The sequence below is a fragment of the Stylophora pistillata genome, chromosome 6 (genome assembly GCF_964205215.1).
Source record: "Stylophora pistillata chromosome 6, jaStyPist1.2, whole genome shotgun sequence".
In the NCBI taxonomy this organism is placed as follows: domain Eukaryota; kingdom Metazoa; phylum Cnidaria; class Anthozoa; order Scleractinia; family Pocilloporidae; genus Stylophora; species Stylophora pistillata.
Genome location: NC_142524.1, coordinates 31,454,891 through 31,475,135, shown reverse-complemented (window position 1 = coordinate 31,475,135; position 20,245 = coordinate 31,454,891). Strand labels below are relative to the sequence as shown.

The 20,245-nt window shown below is 38.5% G+C and overlaps 1 protein-coding gene and 1 long non-coding RNA gene across 2 annotated transcripts; both read right to left on the bottom strand.

Annotated features, from left to right (window-relative positions):
• Positions 1-3,535: 3,535 nt before the first annotated feature.
• Positions 3,536-6,754, bottom strand: LOC111347467 (uncharacterized). The gene is made up of 5 exons (XM_022954707.2): positions 6,669-6,754; positions 6,118-6,228; positions 5,396-5,482; positions 4,622-4,915; positions 3,536-3,998 (listed from the first exon to the last, which is right to left on the bottom strand). The coding sequence occupies exons 1-5, from the start codon at positions 6,690-6,692 to the stop codon at positions 3,816-3,818; spliced, it is 699 nt and encodes a 232-aa protein (XP_022810442.2). The 5' UTR covers positions 6,693-6,754; the 3' UTR covers positions 3,536-3,815.
• A 6,817-nt stretch (positions 6,755-13,571) lies between these two features.
• Positions 13,572-15,225, bottom strand: LOC148729396 (uncharacterized). Its single transcript, XR_016002542.1, has 3 exons — positions 15,075-15,225; positions 14,564-14,692; positions 13,572-14,004 (listed from the first exon to the last, which is right to left on the bottom strand). It is a non-coding gene; the product is annotated as an uncharacterized LOC148729396 (long non-coding RNA).
• Positions 15,226-20,245: the final 5,020 nt, after the last annotated feature.

Genomic DNA, 20,245 nt, shown 5'->3' with positions numbered 1-20,245 from the left:
TGCAACCTTGGCCATATTGCGAAAGACTTTACTACAAAGCAACGAGTAGAATTTGGCGCGCACAGAAAGCTACGTTAGCGTAAGCACCAGTTGCTTGACATACCTGCGTGGCCCGTGATACGTATGATGCACGATCGTCAATCATACGTATCTAATACCGCAGTTCAAAATATATGAACTTCATATATTTCATTGTACTGATTTATCACTTTCACGGGTTTATTACGAATCAACTTATCGGCCCGCTCCCAGTTGGCTTGTTAGCTCAATTGGTAAGAGCGCTGCACTAGTATCGCAGAGGTCAGTGGTTCGAATCCGGTACAGGCCTGATTTTTTTCAGGTCTGATTTTCGCTATTGCTTAAATAGCGCTATCTACTGCGAGGATCGTGCATCATACGTAACTACGTGTTTTATTGAAAAATTACAAAACAGATCAAGCCTATCAGTTTTCTTACCATGGCGTCCAAGACACACACAAAATCCAACTTCTCACGCGCTCTTGCAATGTTCAAAGAGCCTTTGCAGTTAAACTCTCAGTGAAAAGTAAGCGCGAGTCAGAAAAGAAGAAGAGAGCTCGGCAATCGACATTCAATGCAAGTCATAACACTACTTAATTCTATGAACATTCAGGCTCACCAACGCGTGCAAACTGATTGTGGTAAACCGGGAGGCCGCCAAACCGGGGTGGAAATCAGTCTCGTTGCTATTTTAATTAACGCTTCCATGCAGGGAAAAATAAAGAGGAGAAACCTACCGAATTGCCTCTACTTTACGACAAGGCGAAGTGAAGACTCTTAAACATGGCGACTACACTATGTGATGGTTTCGCGCCAGTCATCACATTCGATGACGTCATGCCTCCCAGCAGATCGCTGTTCCATTTGCGGTTTGTATTTTTGGTGGTTTCGGCGAGATAGCCTTTACGTCACGCCACAAGCAAGCTCGACGATTGGCCACAACAACGAAATATTTCGTGTAACTCTAAGCAATTTAATGTTCAGCTAGAGCGTCTGATGTTCTGAAAAGCTATTCGACGTAACGCTACACCATTTGTGTGTAAGCTGTACCATTCGACATTACGCTGAGCCATTTCACGCAACGCCACACTGTTTGTATGTACGCTGTACCATTCTACATTACGCTGAGCCATCTCACGCAACGCTACACTCTTTGTGTGTACGCTGTACCATTTGACATTACGCTGAGCCATTTCACGCAACGCAACACTGTTTGTATGTATGCTGTACCATTCGACATTACGTTGAGCAATTTCACGCAACGTTACACCATTTGTGTCTACGCTGTACCATTTCACATTACGTTGAGCCTTTTCACGCAAAGCTACACTGTTTGCATGTACGCTGTACCATACGACATTACGCTGAGCCATTCAACGCAACGCTACACCGTTTGTGCGTACGCTGTACCTTTCGACATTACGCTGAGCCATATCGAATTTCACTACACCGTTTGTGCGTACGCTGTGCTACTCGATATTACCCTGAGTCATTTGACGCAACACCATACCGTTTGTGTACTGTATTGCAAATGAGCGCTGGGCTATTCGCAATTTAACTAGCCCATTTCACAATTTCATGTTCAACTCAACATGGGCAACTAGACCGTTTATCATTTGGCTAAACTATTTGTGTTTAGGATGTTCTGTTTCATGAAGGAAAACTAAACTGTCTATAATTTGGCCAAGCCATTCTTTTATTAGCTATGCTATCCTGTAGCTGATCCTTAAACCATCTTTGTATTTACTGATCTGTTTGACATCCTTGTATTTTTGGCGGTGACGGCCACCCGTCGTTCGATGAACGTCAGAGTGCTGCCGGAACATGACTGATTGACACGTTCTAACATAATTTTAATCGCGACTGGTACTTACGTCACATAAAAATGTCCACGACTGCTGCGCTGGATATCCCACTTGCATTATTCTAGACTATTAAAAGAAACTAAATACATCAAAGCGACTGTTAATTGTGCAAGAATTGCAAAAAATTCTTTCTTATTGTAGTGTTAACAGGATAATTAAAATTCCGGACGGGACCTACTGGCGTCAAGGACGATGGATCAAGATTTTCTCGGGAAAAGTATCGCATAGCACTCACGCTTTTTTTTTATCTCGCTTTGTTGAACATTTAGTAAAGGGCAAAGTTGGCAAAGGAAAAACTCGCGGCAAAAAGGGTAAAGCTTGAAAATTTGCTGAAAAGCAAAACAATGAATCTACAGACAGCTTAAGAAATACCCTTATCGCTGAATGAATTCCCTGGTATAGGTTTATTCCCGATTTCATACGATTCGAGGCGATTGCCTATGTTTTGTATCAAGGCCGGTACTTATTGAAAGGAAACTTAACCTTATGTACGACAAATGTAAGTGACTTCTTTAGCGACTTCTTTGTTCGCAATTTGGAGTGGAGAGAAGTGCCAGGATTGTTTTTTTTTCTCCGGACAAAATGGTGCCATTTCTCTATTCTTTGGGCCGGTTTTTTCCTTTTCTTTGCCGAAGGACTCCTCACTAATTTTGATTTATGTTTTTCATCTATGAGAAAGGACTTTCTACTAGCAGAGAACCTCCACGTGTGAATGTTATCAAGTGCCCGAGGTAAAACAAAATATGCAAATAACGTGAAAATGCCGCATTATTCACACGGGGGGTTCGCCCATTTACGTGATTATGACACCTTCCTGATTTATTAACTTTTATTTAAAAATATGTTTCCCTAAATGAGTTTGACGCTTTTTGATATTTTCAGTTTTTTATATTTGTAAACGTTCGGTAAAATGTCTAACTTAAATCTAGTCCAATAAGAGAAAAAAACCATTTTTCGGCCTCTGAAGGTGGGAAGTAACCTAAAAGGGTTAAAGAAATCCTAGCTTGTCACTGATAAAAGGATCAATTCGAGAAAGGATTAAGGTAAAAGGCTAAGTACCCCTATTAATGCTTTTCTCTTGAAATAATCAATATCGAGCTTTTTTTTTCTTGATCAAGGTTTCTTGTGTCTCAGTAGGAAAGTAAGGTCCCATGTAAATCGCATGGTACTTGAGAACTGGGTTACACTCGGTGGAATTTCCTCATGAGGGAAATTGTTTAGTTCTTCCCCCTTCTTGGATCTCCAACTCGAAGTCTCCCGGTTAGAGCGCCAGATTGTGTTGTACGGGAGGTCGAGGTTCGAGCCCCGGCCGGACCGATACTCATGGTCTTAAAATAAGTGAGGAGAATTTGCTACCTTTCTATAATCAAAAAATGGATAGATATTCTAGTCTTCTCGGATAAGGACGAATAAACCGTAGGCCCCGTCTCCTGCAGGGTTGGGGGTAGGAGACGTAAATTTCCGATGCACGAGATTGCTGTTTTGTGGATGTCCTCCCCTGGGGTGGGATGGGTGGGAATTGGTCCTGAAAAGCCCCCATGGGGAGTTGTCAACTAATGTATGTATGTATGTATGTATGTAGGTATGTATGTATGTATGTATGTAAGTCCTCTAAACCTAAGATCTTTCTTTGAAATGCGTTAGCAGCCATTTTTATTTCGCTTTTTTTTCCTTCAAGACGTCTTGACACTTGGGCTCATAAATATTTATCTTTTTTGCCTCACCATACCCGAGATACTTTTCATTCTGACGCGACTGTCACTATACCTCACGTTTTCGTGGGACAAGAAACTGTAGAAGATTAAATAACGGAAAATTTGCTAACATGTTGCGAAAATTGTTTTTGATATTTCTTTTTAGAAACTACGTGTAAGGCCTACTAACTGGTTGCAAAGTTTCTCCTCCCAATCACAACACCAGTCGTTTTTGAGTTCATGTGGTCAGCGGACATTCCCAGTAATGCATGGTGCATTGAACATCAATCTGGCCAGTTCCATGATGACCATAACAGTTACAAGTGTAATGCAACTGACCATTAGCTGGGTTTATTTCGGACGTTAGCAGATAAAGCTGTGCACGGTTTGTTGTACATGAGACACCAACAATCTTTTTACCCTGAAAAGAAAAACAAACTTGAACTATATGACTAAAAATGAAGAGAGTAAAACATTTAATTGCTCCCGTTCATTGATTTATGATCTATCTCTTATTCTGGAGACTTAATTCCAGGATGCCAATGTTAACATATATATCTAACTTCTGATACAAAGGACCAACATACATGAAGTACAATATTAGCCATTGGCGTATCACTTTTTAGGATAATTTCACAGTTGAGCAAAGAGTTTCCAGCAATCTGATTGGTCGAGCGGTTTCTTATAGGACGCTACATAAACCGCTCCGCGCGGTTTATATAGAATTTTAAACTAAAATGTTAATAAATGTTACTAAAATGTTATGATCTTAGAGATTTCTCTGTTGTTGAGCACTGAAATTATACTAAATCAATTATTCGCCTCAGGTTCGGTGAATATTGTCGAATAATCCCCTCGACTTCGTCTCGGGGATTATTCGACGATATTCACCGAACCTGAGGCGAATAATTGTTAAATATAACTTGAAAGAGCCAGGTTTTTATCTGAGGTAAGATAATGCAAAACAGTCTGACAACCATCCCTGCAATTCAGGTAATTACAAAGAGAATATAGTCGTGAATCTGTTCTTTTGAGTAGACTTACACTTGGTTCACCCAGGATCACTTTAACTGGGTTTGGTAAATTGTTGCTGATGATTTGATCTTGGGTTGCAGTCAAATCCTCAGTCTTGTGTTCACACTGGGAGAAGTCACCTGCTCCTTTGGGACCCTGTGGTCCTGGTGGTCCTTGTGATCCATTAAAACCCTGCGGGCCTATCATCCCCTGGGGACCCTGTGTACCATTGAATCCCCGAGGTCCGGCTAATCCAATCGGTCCTTGAGAGCCGTTGAAACCGCTTGGTCCAATAGGGCCCTGGAGCTTTCTCACATTCTCTATCTGCCACATTGTTAATAAGCAACAATTTATGTACCTGTTTTAGCTAATCTAAACATAAAGAGGCATTACTGCGCATACTGTACAAATGACGGCTACAAACTTTCTGATGACTTATACCCTTCAGCTACATTTTCCTTCCCGGAGTCAATTTTTATTTGTGTATGAAAGCAACTCTCATTCTGGATCCCATATTTGCCGGCACTTGCGAACTTGCTTCCCTTCTTTCCCGCCTTAAAAAATTTGCACAAATTTCCCGACCCTATACAACCTTGAAGAACACCGTCAGGGTATAAAAAATTTCCGATCAGACCTTTTAAACGCTATCTCAGCCCAAGAAACCGAAGAAACTTCTTCAAGACGAAGCCCCCGTTTCATCATCTCGGCTTAAATGCCAGTTGAAAACTAATTATCGTCAGGAGTCTTGCAACCAAATGCATTACAGCTATGCTTGTTTAGTTATCTGGAAATTTCGCTGAGTACCTTGTTAGAGAGAGTGGTGTTAAATTCTGTCAAAAGTTTCCTCAGCCTCACATCTTCTCGGTTTAGTCTATCTGTCGCGTTTTTCAACTGTTTGAAAAAAAAAAATGCGACAAATCCATCATTGTCCGTTGAACATGTTTTGGCAAGTCGTCATGTTTAAAACGGGGTACAGCTATGTTTCACCCATCCCATTTTAACGATGACATTTTGCCGAGGTCATCAGACCTGATTTTTTAGAATTCCTATCTATGCAGCAGAAAGGTTTTCCGGCTTTGATTATTTGCCGATGCTGAAATGTAGCTTTAGACAGAAAGGGAAAATAAGGAGTCTTTGTCCTAGTTCAATATAAAAACTGATCACTCTTCAAATTACAAATACTCGCTTTTTGTGCGACAAGTTCATTTCATTTGTCAATATACTGTTTAAGAGGAGTTTTTCTCACTGTAATTAATACGATCTCAGTGAGCTGTTAATTTATAATCAACTCTCATCACTTACGTCCCATAAGATTAATAAGTTTTTTTTTCCTGTCTTGAAACTTCAATCGGGCAAATAACATAAATCGGACGGGGTGGATCAGCTGAATTTGTCAAGTAAAGCTCAAACGGCAAATTCGAATACGATTTACACGAAGAGGACGCGTGGATTTCAAAGCTCACTGAAAGCAATGACTTCGTCATTCAAACTTTTTTAAGATCTATATATTATTTTGTTGTACTTACCAATATCAGAGAGCTTTCGCTTTCGGTATGGTTCTTAAATTTGTTTAAAATCTCCTCTGTTTGGTTGGCCACCGTATAAGCCCTAACTCCAGATAAACTGATTTGGTTCATCTAAGGAACGATTGGCATAATAATCACATGAAGTGGATAGTTTCCGGATTTTTGATTGCTTTTGTTTTTGTTTTTATTTTATAATGCAAAATTTGCGACATGAGCATTTTCTCAGGAAGTAGTTAAAGTCCTGGGCTGGGGGCAACTCTATCACACTACACATGGCGATAAAATGCGGGAACAAAATATAAAATTATGAATTTGTTTCCAGGGCTATCCCTCCCTGGAGTTGTTTTATTATCAGTGTACGTACGAGGATACATTAAATTTACATCATATTTCACCAAATCGGCAAGTTTTTTTTAATTTCACTAAACTTAAGGGACGAAAGGACAGTGTTGTTTAATAGCGCTTCATTCCATTCTGAATATAAAGCGATCATTGTCCTTTTTTTACCATTAACTTGAAAGTAGAGTAAGGTTTCATTTATGTCATCCCACCTCGTCTGATAATGTCTTGTTCATATCATTCACAAGGGCGTTCAGCGAATTAATGTCTTGTTGAAGCAGTCTCGTAGCTGTCTGGTTGAACTGGAAAACGAATAAGGAATCAACATTGTATATTGAGAGGAGGTTACCATGGTAGCAGTTGAGCACTTGGAATTTATCGCACCAATCGGCCAATTTCAATAAGAGATTGACGAGAATTCGTAAGAATTGTGTTAAACGCGAGGCCTTCTCTTGTTGAAAAGATGACGATAGTTATAATTACTAGGTACTTTGTTGATTTATTTTGAGGCATTGGTAGAAAGGTCAAAATGGGACAATGGATGTCGAGAATAATTTCAAGGGAATACGGTTTCTGCACCAGGTACCTGTGCGATGTGTTATGCAAGCACAGGGAATGATGAACATTAGACTTGAATTTCAATCCTAGTCAGGAATTAATGGAAACTTTCTCTATAGTCCATTTTCAACTCAAAACATGGAAAACCGCTTACCGTTACGATAAGCTCAGTTTGAGATTTGCTAGTTATGTTAGCTGAGACGACCTGTTGCAACCAAAGATAGAAAAAGGGATTCCTTTTAACACAGTTAGAACATGTAAACCATGGGGGTAGAAAGGAGGATTGCATTTCGAGTCACTTTTTCGCGCCAATTTTGCCTGTGGTCAAAACAAATCTTCCTGCCTTGTTTGATTATTTATCTGTAGGACTTCACACTGATATGGTTTTAAATAGACCCTCTGTTCGGCGTAGCATTTCCGAAGAATATTCAGAAATGAACAAGTAATGTAGAAACGAATTGCCTCTCATTTCTGACTTATATGTGTGCGTTTCGTTCGTTCTTGGCTCGTTCAAGGAAATCTCTGTGGGTATGCATCAGCTTCTACCTCCACATCAGAGGTATAGTGTAACTTTCCCAAGCATTTAACTGAAGTCATCTTACCTGTTCGCTCAGTAGTTTTGAGAACTTTTGCTCCAGAATCGCTATCTTTCTTACTTTCAGTTTATAAAACTATCGTATATAAGCTTTCTATAACACTGTATTTGAAGGTAATCATGACAACATTTCGTTCGGGTTTTTTAAACTCTTCATGAGCATTTTAAAATGATTTTTGGGAGGGATGGGTCTAATTAATTTTTTATTTTTTTTATTTTCTTCACGCTTGGTTCAGTCCGCATTTGATCGTCACAAGGAGTGCCAAAGAAGAGTCTTTCAAAAACGCTAGCTCTCAATCAAGGAAAGAAAACCAATTGTCCAATAGACGTTTTAAGAAAAGTCAGCCATTGTACGATACGGTAGGAATGAAGACGGTCCTTGCACGTTAGTTTGAGCAAAGTAGTTGTTGAACTATTAGTTCAATCAAAATAATCCACTGATGAAGAAGGAACATGAATTGGTAATGAACATATTTTTTAAGCGATCTCATCGGGCAGAATTCGTGGACATCATTAATTATCAATAACTGATAAAGCGTCAAATTTGAAGGCGAAGAGCCCTAACTTAGAGAAAAATGGGCCAAAATTGGCCCACTAGGCTTCGTAAAACTTATTTTTCTGAGTTTTAGAACTGTTTGCCTCTAAATCAGCGCAAGAAAAGACACAAATCTGAGATCCTTTCTTCGAGAAACGGGCAAATTGAAAGAAATGAATAAAGGTTGATAGTTTCTAAAAAAACTGTTTGGGGCTGCTTCGGTGGGGGTAACGAAATCATTTCACAATATCAACAAAGTTGAAACGGTAAATTGGCCACCGTTACGATCATAAAAGCTGACGTTTCGAGCATTAGCCCTTCGCTCGAAACGTCAGCTTTTATAATCGTAACGGTGGCCAATTTACCATTTCAACTTTGTTGATATATTGAAATTATATTGAATTAAAAGAAACACTGACTTAAACATTTCATTTGTGAATAAGCACCGTCGGATGATTTGATCGTATGAATAAGACGTTTGTTATATGCATAATTTAGGTTAAAAGATGCTTTTCGAGAAACTGGTCTCTTGAACTAGATAATGTTTTAACTTTAGCTTGAAACTGTCCGTAATTTCCCACCAAGAAAATTCTGGACTTTTATTTTCGTCGAAGTATTTACTTTTCATAAACTCGTTAAATAAACGTTTGACGCATTTTTCATCTTTTGTATGTCGTGAGATGTGTTAGCCAAACGGAAAAAACACTCATTGAGCCGTGAAAAATATTTGTAGCGCCTTCGCCTTTTCAGTTCGAAGCTTTTGTACTTTTGGTAAAGACGGTGCTCCCAGAAATAAATTTAACAATCAAGAAAAAAGGGTATGGAAGGAAATCACAAGAAGATTGGCCCAATTCATTATTACATCCAAAAAATAATGCACTATTCAAACAAAGATCGCTTTAGGTTAAAACATCTGAATGAGAAGCAATTTTGCCGATAGCGCTGTCAAATTGACGGCAGTCTGGGTGCAACGGGATATATGACAATCGATGAATTTTAATCCGGAAAGGCGCTTCCGTTTTAGGAGATTGTTTTACCAGCTCAAGACTATTTTTAACGTTTATTCGTGCTGTGGTTTTCACTAAATTCCGATCACTATAAACATAGAAAATACAGATACAAGATCTGTGAGTGCACTTCCGTCTAGAGAGCTGGGTCAAGATCATTTCGCGTGCTTTCTTGAATCGACACATGCAAAAGTATCTTAAGGTTGAAAGTAGGGGAGAAATAACAAAAGATAATTAGTATAGCTCATGATTTGAGTAGATAAGCACAGGTTCCGATGATAACCGTAAAAATTGACGAACATTTTCGAGATTTGATCACTAATCGTGACTTGGCAAATTTTCAAACAATGGATCCGGCTTTTTTCTAAGAATTGATGAAATGAGGGAGTCAAGCAGATGAGAAACTTAATATTGCAATACTCAACAAATACCAATATAAACAAGGGTAGCCATGGATAATACTCAAATATGAAAGCAAATAAAAGACGAGTAAGTAAGACGAAATGGAGCGGTAAGGTTGAAACGATTTCTTTTGTTCCGACTGCATGGACGGCTTACTGTATGTTGGCTTTACTCATTATTCCTGGACTTAATTTTCTTCATAAGTAAACTGAGCATGCCACAGTTTTCATTTATGTCAAATCTAAAACATTTTTTTTTTATCTTGAATTAACTTTTAAACTTTGACTTTTAACGGTTAACAGGCCATGCCTTCAATGTACCCGTTAGACACTATTTCGTGGCAGAAAGTTTCTTTTCAGGTATTATTATTATTACTCATTATTACTCATTTGGTACGTTGTAAGACGCGTCAACTTATTACGACAGAAATTGTTTTTGGTGTAAGATTTGCAGATTTCTAATATAGATAAATCCCCATGTAAAAGACGTTATTTCTTAACGTGTATTCGTCTCATTGCTATGTCAGGTCTAATAAACTAAAGAACATCATTTAAACATGGCGATTAACATCCGAAAGGTTTGGATTTCAGAGGCGGATGATGATCGGCGCGTGAGCTAGGAACCTTCACTTAACCCAAACCACAGACAGAAAGTAAGTCTGTGAGTCTCTGAGTTCAAGGTCTCTACTAGAAAAATAAACCCGATAGCACTTACTTTTGTCACAAGTAATAAGGCGGTGTTACGCTTTGCGACAAGAAGTAACGAAAGTTTCACTTTTTTTATTCACATGATGAGTCATATGCTTTTCCTGCCATGCGTAAACCTGCAAAAATGAATGAATTCATAGAAATTCTGACTGACTGCGTCGGCCGAGAATATTTGATGAATTCCTTTTCACTCGAACGCTAACGTTCGAGTGTACAAGTTTGTAATACAGCCAAACTGGGCATTGCATCCTTAATATCGTTCTCGTTACGTCCAGTAATTTGTAATTAAAAGACTTCTCAGTCAGTTTGTTCCTCATATTTTCTAAAATCCTTACCTTGGTTCGTTTGACAGCTACATCGATCGCCGATCTTTCCGAACAACATCAAGACTGTTAGCGCAAGTGCTGCCGTTGACACAAGGCAAAGGAACACTATAAGACATAGCAGAGTTCGCTTTGTCCTTAAAGCATTTGAAGACTCGAGGGTTGTTTTCTGCAGTTCTTTGGGTGAAAACCAGTTTTCATTCGGCAACACCAGTTTTGCTCCATAGTTTTTGTCAAGTCTTGGTGCAAGTAACCCTTTCTTGTCCTTTTTGCCGTCATCATCATGGCACCAATTTTGGAAGGCAGGATTTACAACGGCGAAGGTTCCACCTCTCGAAGAAGCACGATTTTTTTAGGCCATTCCAAATCCAGCTTTTTTCAGTTCATTGTGTCAAAGTTGTAGGCTAATGACAACTAATAAAAAGGAGTATGGCGTTCATTACTGCTCAAAACACTTTGAGCACATATTTGACTTTCTGACACCTTTTAGGGCGTTCATTACTGCTCAAAACACTTTGAGCACATATCTGACTTTCTGATACCTTTTTTACGTTCAAGGGGATCAAATTCCTCTGTCAAATATCACGTCCTAAATTTTACGACGTAAAACCTTGTATTCTACAGTATGGCGTCAAATACACCGACGTCTATTTTACGGCGAGAATTCGATCATCGTTTAGTGGACTTTCAACGTCTTCAAAACGAGGAGCTTCGCGTTACGACGTAAAATTCAATTTTGACTACACGTTACGTCGTAATTTATCAAATAAGTTTTATGTCGTATCTTTTACGACGTAAAATTTATCGCCTTTATAACTTGTCAATCAAAACCTTGTCATACTATGGCGTTCATTTATGGCGTTCATTATGGCGTTCATTACTGCTCAAAACACTTTGAGCAAATATTTGACTTTCTGATACCTTTTTTATGTTCAAGGGGATCAGATTCCTCTGTCAGATATCACGTCCTAAATTTTACGACCTAAAACCTTGTATTCTACAGTATGGCGTCAAATAAACCGACGTCTATTTTACGGCGAGAATTGAATCGTCGTTTAGTGGACTTTCAACGTCTTCAAAGCGAGGAGCTTCGCGTTACGACGTAAAATTCAATTTTGACTACACGTTACGTCGTAATTTATCAAATAAGTTTTATGTCGTATCTTTTACGACGTAAAATTTATCCCCTTTATAACTTGTCAATCAAAACCTTGTCAAATAAGTTTTACGTCGTAACTTTTACGCCGTAACTTGTCAATCAAAAATGCTCACAATGTTTAATAAGTTAACGTCAAAGTCTTAATAGATTACGTAACCTCAAAGTCTTAATACGTGCAATATTACATTAAGTAACGTCTTTAAAACCCAAGAATGAGCACATGTATATCTCATTTATTACTTGGCCAAAGCTATGCACGAAAAGAATCCTCCTTGCTGGTATGTAATATTTCTGAGATGTTGAAGGTATTCACGTTTTTCTCTTGGATTCAGTTACCTCATGCATTATAATACTTAAAATAAAGTTATAAATTCTATAATTACCGTAAATCGTCTATAATCGCTCCTGTTGATGGGGGAGGGGGGATATTTTTTGCAGCGTTTATTCGAAATTTAAATCTTGCCGATAAAGTTCCAATTTTAACGATTTTTTTTTTAATTAATGAAAGCTCTCCCCCATCTTGCAACATTGCAAATTATCCCAACCTCTGGTAATGTGCTTAGGAAACACCAAACCAAAAAACAAGCTATACCAAACAAAAGAGTATAATTCAAGATAGTGCCGGGAAGTTATCAACGGATTTAACTATCATTGAACCAATAGTTTGCATTAACTATCCTAGAAGAACTCGTCCAAGGGGAATCGACTACGAAGAGAAACTTTCCAACACACAGTTGTATATCCAAACTGAAAAGGTCACGCCCCTCTCGCCCCAGCCACCCTCACACACATAAAGTTACACTTAAATGACACCAACAGTTGATTTATTTCTGCAAAATGATCGTTACATATTTTCTTTTACCGTGGAAATCTTTGTGTTCACGAAAGAGAAAAAGAAGAAAACGGCTAGAGCTAAGCAAAATCTTAACTATTAACCACAAGTTTAAACTATTTTAAAATGTTTGCGTTATCGCAAACTTATATACTTGGCAATAATTTTCACGGAAAGATATGAATAAATGAAAAAAGATAAATAAATAAAGTTAACCAAAATTTAGGATTATAAAATGATTCTTACTCCACTAACAGGAGATATTCCATGTGAAAAGCTTTTAAGCTTCAACATAACAAATTAAACAAAAAAGAAAATTTGCAAAAGAAAACGTAAGTATCAGGCGGAATGAGCTGCCGTATAATGGTACGAACTCGTGCCAAAATAATAGATAGTCCAATATCATCCTATAAACCCAAGCCCTCTACATCAAACTTTAAATATTCATTGCTCACTAATTCGTTCCCATGTCTCTAAATCGTCTTTCTGTCCCAGTGGTCCTCATTTTCTCTCGGGGATAGTAGAGGAAGCAAAACGCGAGCGCGCGTGAAACTCTGATAGCCAATTCGTAGGCTAAAATTATTTGCAAGATCCCAGAGATATTCACATTGATTCGTTCGCACAAACATTGTTTTTGAAATACATGCCACATTCCACGGCTCATTGTAAAAGGTCACCTTGTTTCTTTTTTTTATAAAGGGAGTGACGTTGGGCTTACTCTGACGAGAACTGAAAAGAAACATTCGTTGGTCCCAGCTACCTTTGACATCTTTATCCATATGAGTGTTTCATGTTACCCAAGGAAAATTTAAATGCCTACAAAAGAACCTAGATTAATTGTCATCATGTGTTTTTTTTTTTAATTTTTTTTTTGTTTTTAAGGTAGAACATTCAGTTAAAAAAAAAGTGCAAGATCAGTGTACAAGGCAAATCATCCCCTCCTCCCCTCCTCCGATACACACACACACGCTTCCTACGCCCTTTACGATCCTTGTATTTTTTAGCCCATATATTCTCGTATCGGTTTAGTAAGATAAAACTTTCCCTTCATTGAATATGAATGAAAAAGCCTAGGAAATAAAAAAAAGAAAAAGAAAAAACTAGCTTTTCACAATCCTTTGCACCAGATTTTGCTATGGCAGATCGTACAAATGAAAATATGACAATTTTTTGAAAAAGTATGATTTATAAATCTTGCACTATGATTACGACAACGGAAACTGGTTCAGAGAAGACTCCGCGAAGAAAACCGATAAATCTGGCTATGGATCTGATTCGTCGTGCATCTCTATAACTAGTACAGTATGACTGTTTAAGGAAATTTCAGACAAAGAGGAACCATCGTTATGGATGGATGGCCCTTGGTGTCTATAAAGAACAAAGTCTTGGCTTGGTAGAGACAGCAATGCAAACGCCGTCCTGAAAAGCACCTGAATCATTAAAAAAAAAAGATGACGTCGGTGAAGCACTTGCCAGGCTGCTAAGTACAATCTCATCCCATTTTCAAGCTTTAGCACAGTATTCACTCAAGGTAAGTAATAGAAGAACAGTGAAAGATGAATCTGTGACCAGGGGCTTCTTTTAGTCGGGTAAAACGCTAATATTATCAAGATGGTTTATAATTTTTCATCTGTTTATATAAGGTGGTAATTTATTAATTAGCCCTTTGGGAAATTGACCTCTTTCTTTCCACAAACTTTGTCACTGTTTAGTGTTAATTACACTATCTTCCGTGCTAGACCTGGAGTTCAAAAGAAGCAAACAAACACAGCGGCCACCTACATTGGAGAACCTCAAGAATTTGAACCATTCAATTAACTTCGCGTATTACCATAGATAGCAACTGCAGGTAATTCGTTTGCAAACCATCCCTGATGCTTTACACCAGTTAACCTTCAACTCAGGGTATCTAGATTAGAGTATTGACTGACACATGATCGAAAAACCCTTCAAAAATTCTCTCATTGACTGGGTGATAAGCAGTTTTACCTGTGTGGTGTCATAGTCAAAAAAGGTCCTCTGGATAGAATTTCCTCTTGGGCCACGGATTCTCAGGGTTATGGTGTTTTCACTCTCAAGAGGTTCATGAGGTAGCCCTGCTCTTGCCTCACATATTGCCTACAAGATGAGAGTGCGTTTTAAATTTTACTGGTGATAATTGACATTTCTCTTGCATCAGGCATTATTCTATTGCTGTTTATCAAAATCAGCTCTCTGTTAAGGTGAAAGAACAACTTAAAAACTACATGTATTGCATTTCTAGTAGTTGACAGAGTTTCCTCTAAAGCCTTTCCCACAAGCATGAGCATCAGAGGAAGCATAACACTTGAACATACATGAGCATGATATTATTAACGCATGATATTATTAACGCATGATATTATTAACGCATGATATTATCAACGCAGAGTGGAGATGCATATGTTTGTCTAAAATCCCTACTATCTGAATATCTGGAACAGCCAAGGGGGAGACATCCTTTCCTTGGATATTTTTTTACCTCAGCATTTCGGCGTTCTGCTTCCACTCTAATTCTCTCTTCTTGTATAACACGCTCGCCCTAAATACAGTTAAAGACAACATGTTGCTAGACTATAATGCAATGCTGCTTACTGATATATATTAAATAAAGATAGTGGTAACATAAAAAGTTAAGATTTCAATTTGATCAGCAGTTTCCACACAATGACAGGAAAAATTTCTGCTTTCTTATTGATTTTTAATGATGGCTCCTGAAGATCAAAATTATTGACCACAGACCACACTTTCTATGGGTTTACTGGCATGATAACCCAGAAACGTAAAAAACTGCGCAAACTATAGCTACCGTAATGCTTTCTAGAAATCTATATCTAAAACTGAAATGTCTTTAAATCTAAATTAAGAATAATGCAAGAATTTCCAGCTTAAAATCGACTGAAAAACCACAATATTTACCCTGGTTCGGAAAAAAATAAAACAAGCAAAAACAGTTTTAAAAGGAGGAAAGATTATAAAAAGAATAACTTTCGCCCCTGTACCTCTTGCGTGGCCGAAAATCGAAACAAAAGAGTAGTTTTATCATTTCCTGCGTGAAATAAGAGGGCTGTCGCAAGTTACATCAAAGGAGTACAATAAAGTATTTCATTGATCTCAACAGCGGTACCAGCAGTGAAGAAAAATATCATGACATATTCAGCCCCGTGGTAGATAAATATTATTAAAAATGAAAAAAAGAAATCATTAGCGGGCGGTAGCTAACCAATGAAGCTACGAGGGCTTCTCCCACCGTCGGATGAGGCCCCTGGCGCTCCAACCTTCGCCAATCGGTCAGAAGCTTAGAACCGGTGAACTGCCTCATCACGTGTTGTGCCGGAATCTTGCAAAACCGCAGGAGTGACCTCTCCAGTTTGCGCTGAAGGCCTGGGCGGGTTAATATGGAGACGCTGGGTTGCCCACACTTCAGTGTCCCCCTCTCGGTTCCGCTGGCCAAGTACAAGGGAAAGGATGAACCTTTACAATTTGGGGCCAGTTTCACTGCAGGAGCTGCCGGAAGGTAGTGCTGAGCATCTGCCTTTCGCCTTAGGGGCTCCACTCCGGATTTTACCTCGAGGTTTACTCCTGAAGCCTTTCCTGCTATCAGGTATAGCCTCAATGTAGCGTAGGTTTGAAATCAGGGTTTTCCCTCCCGTAGATGGGTTGCCTTCACCGCGGCTAAAGAGCCCCATCTACCCTGGGCAACTGGTTATGAGGCGCCAGTGACTCGCCTTCGCCCCTTCTCCTCTCAGTAGTGCCAGTTTCGCCGCGTGGAGGCCAGGAGTTGGACTACGACTGTCAGAGGCTATTTGAGACGCACGCCGTGGGAAGCACTTCGAGAGGCTATGGGAAGCACTTCGAGAGGCTGTGTCATCAACATAACGTCTGTAGAACAGAACTTCAGAGAATGAATAGTTATCTAGCCAGTTTTTTCCATGATGTCCCATAAAGAGGTTTGCAAGTACTGGAGCAAGTGGGGAACCCATGGCAACCCCATCTATTTGATCATAAAACACACCCTTGAACATTGAAACCGGTCTCAGCTGTTGAGAAGGTAAAAACAGTTTTCAGGTCAGCGGCGTTTATCTTAAGACCAGGGTTACCTTGATGAATGTACTTGATCGCCAGATTAATGCATCCATCAAGAGGTATACTAGTGAACAAACTCTCAACATCGAAAGATACCATGATGTGCAGTCAATGGCAGAGGAACTTTTTTGCAAGCGATGACTGATGTCGCGGGCGTACGTATTAGCATAGCATGCACGCTTGCGCATATTGCATTTACTAGCTATGTAAAAAGATGAAGTAGATTACGTTGAATAGTTTTTAAAATGTTAACAAAATTTCCCTGGAATAAGTTCCCTAGCGTGTCCCTCGCATTCCAGTCAATTCAGATTTCCTCAGCACGGCTTTTCTTTTCAATGTCTGAACTGAATAGAGTCGATGGAAAATCATTGCTGTACATCATTTGTATTCTCGGTTATTTTGGTTTTATCTACTGAGTTGATCTGCGAGTTTTACCGCTTTCCTTGTTGCCTAGAAATAGGAAAAGGCCGCAGGCTGCCGTATGCTGCTTAGAATGATTAGGAATACTACAATGTCTATCGACTACTTTGGATGCGTCTTAATTAAATTAAATTAGACATCAATCTCTCGTTCGTTGAGGATTTCTTCCCAATAGATTTGCTGTCTTTTGACGGTGAGTAAAATGTACTAGAGTCAAATGATGTCGTTTTTACGTCAGATACTGTACATGCTACGATGAAAGTGATGCCATTCTATGCACTTATGTCGAGCTATACCAGACAGACACGATTTACACATCGAAGATGATCTCAGTGCGGTTAAGTGGTTAACTGTTAGCCGTAAAACGGCCAAAACAAATCAACCGTTAGACGTAAAGATTGACAACTTTTAATCGTCAGTCGTTCAAAAAGGCTAATCTTAAAAAGTGTTCTAAGTAACTCAACCGTGAGCATAAAATGGCCAAAATTTTAACTGTTAGCCGTAAAAGCCATATTCCTACCGTAAAAGCCATAATCCTATCAAGAAACTCATTAAATGTATTTAAAGAAACTCCAAAAATTTTGTTAAAGAGTAACAACAATTTTTGCCTTCGAAATTGCATGTTTGAATACCAAATAACCGCTCGATCTAGAATATTCGTAAATCTCAACGTTAAAGACTACCGAAGGAACACAACCTCTTAGAGAGATATATTATCAATGTATCAAATTCCTTGGGATAAGCTATCGTCTAAAGATATTTAAATCACTCAATTTGAGTTAAAACTAATGTCTATAGTTTTCGGGGTTGGTACTTTTTCGAGGTCTCCGAAAAACCGAGAACACCTCTGTACTGTTGATGAAAATCACCACTGGTCGTTTTCAATATTGCCAATGGTGGTTTTCAATTCTTTCGCGGCATATTTTGAAATTTGTTTTGCATATATATATAACTAACTGCAGACAGTACTAATTCGGCCTTCTGGGCCTCATCGGTGCAATCAGTGCAGTGCTATATATATCTAGTATAATTTCAGAGCTGATTATACCATAACATGATATAATCCACCATGGAACTCCAACGGGAAGACCAATCTGGGAAGAAAGTTCTTAAATATTGTTGACAGATGCTTCCCGAAAAACCATCCATTACACAAGATCTTCAATCACCACACACTAAGGATAAGTTACTCCTGCATGCCTAACGTCAAAATAATAATAATGATAATAATAATAATAATAATAATAATAATAACGAATATTTATACAGGATAGCCCTTCAATGCATGAGCACTGTTATCAATGGGGTCTTGTCTAAATAACATAATATAAGGATAAAAACTAGAATAAGACAAGGATGACTACGCACCTAATTAAATGCCCTATGCAAAAAATTTATCTAAAGACTCCCTAAATGGTACCCTACTGCTAATTTGCTTGATTTTTAAAGGTAAAAAATTAAAAACTGAAGCTCCTAAAAAATAAAAACTTTTCCGAGCAAAGTCAAGTCTCACTTTCGGCAGAGCAACAATCATCGCATCACACAACAAAAAGCTACTATCAGATTACAACCAGTCACAAAATTCACCACAAACACTAGACAAAGAATGTAACTGCCGGAAAAAAAGAGCAATGTCCCCCTAGAGGGAAAATGCCTCACATCAGGAAATTTTTTACAAGCGATTACTGATGTCGTGGGCGTACGCATAAGGATAGGATGCACGCATGCGCATATTGCATTTACTAGCTATGTAAAAAGATGAAGTAGATTACGCTGAATGGCTTTTAAAATGTTCACAAAATTTCCCTGGAATAAGTTCCCTAGCGTGTCCCTCGCATTCCAGTCAATTCAGATTTCCTCAGCACGGCTTTTCTTTTCAATTTCTGAACTGAATAGAGTCGATGGAAAATCATTGCTGTACATCATTTGTATTCTCGGTTATTTTGGTTTTATCTACAGGGTTGATCTGCGAGTTTTACCGCTTTCCTTGTTGCCTAGAAATAGGAAAAGGCCGCAGGCTGCCGTATGCTGCTTAGAATGATTAGGAATACTACAATGTCTAGCGACTACTTTGGATGCGTCTTAATTAAATTAAATTAGACATCAATCTCTTGTTCGTTGAGGATTTCTTCCCAATAGATTTGCTGTCTTTTGACGGTGAGTAAAATGTACTAGAGTCAAATGATGTCGTTTTTACGTCAGATACTGTACATGCTATGATGAAAGTGATGCCATTCTATGCACTTATGTCGAGCTATACCAGACAGACACGATTTACACATCGAAGATGATCTCAGTGCGGTTAAGTGGTTAACTGTTAGCCGTAAAACGGCCAAAACAAATCAACCGTTAGACGTAAAGATCGACAACTTTTAATCGTCAGTCGTTCAAAAAGCCTAATCTTAAAAAGTGTTCTAAATAACTCAACCGTGAGCATAAAATGGCCAAAATTTTAACTATTGGCCGTAAAAGCCATAATCCTATCAAGAAACTCATTAAATGTATTAAAAGAAACTCCAAAAATTTTGTTAAAGAGTAACAACAAGTTTTGCCTTCGAAATTGCATGTTTGAATACCAAATAACCGCTCGACCTAGAATATCCGTAAATCTCAACGTTAAAGGCTACTGAAGGAACACAACCTCTTAGAGAGATATATTATCAATGTATCAGTTTCCTTGGGATAAGCTATCGTCTAAAGATATTTAAATCGCTCAATTTGAGTTAAAAGTAATGTCTATAGTTTTCGGGGTTGGTACTTTTTCGAGGTCTCCGAAAAACCGAGAACACCTCTGTACTGTTGATGAAAATCACCACTGGTCGTTTTCAATATTGCCAATGGTGGTTTTCAATTCTTTCGCGGCATATTTTGAAATTTGTTTTGCTTATATATATAACTAACTGCAGACAGTACTAATTCGGCCTTCTGGGCCTCATCAGTGGAAATCAGAAACCACACATCTTCCTTCCGACACCAAAAGAAGAGACACGAGACTGAATTATCTAAACACATTTGGACACTGAAGGACAATAACAAACCTTTCAAGCTAGCGTGGAAAATCATCAAACAATGCAAACCGTGCAAGAACATTACTAAGAAATGTAATTTATGTCTTTTTGAAAAATTCACGATCATATGTAAAAAGGA

What these genes read in the sequence shown, in the direction of transcription:
- LOC111347467 (XM_022954707.2), bottom strand. Translation starts at nt 6,692, where the DNA reads ATGAACAAGACATTATCAGACGAG. An exon ending in ACAAGACATTATCAGACGAG is followed by an intron (nt 6,229 to 6,668) that starts GTGGGATGACAT and finishes ATCGTTCCTTAG; the next exon opens with ATGAACCAAATCAGTTTATC. An exon ending in ACACCACTCTCTCTAACAAG is followed by an intron (nt 4,916 to 5,395) that starts GTACTCAGCGAA and finishes ACAATGTGGCAG; the next exon opens with ATAGAGAATGTGAGAAAGCT.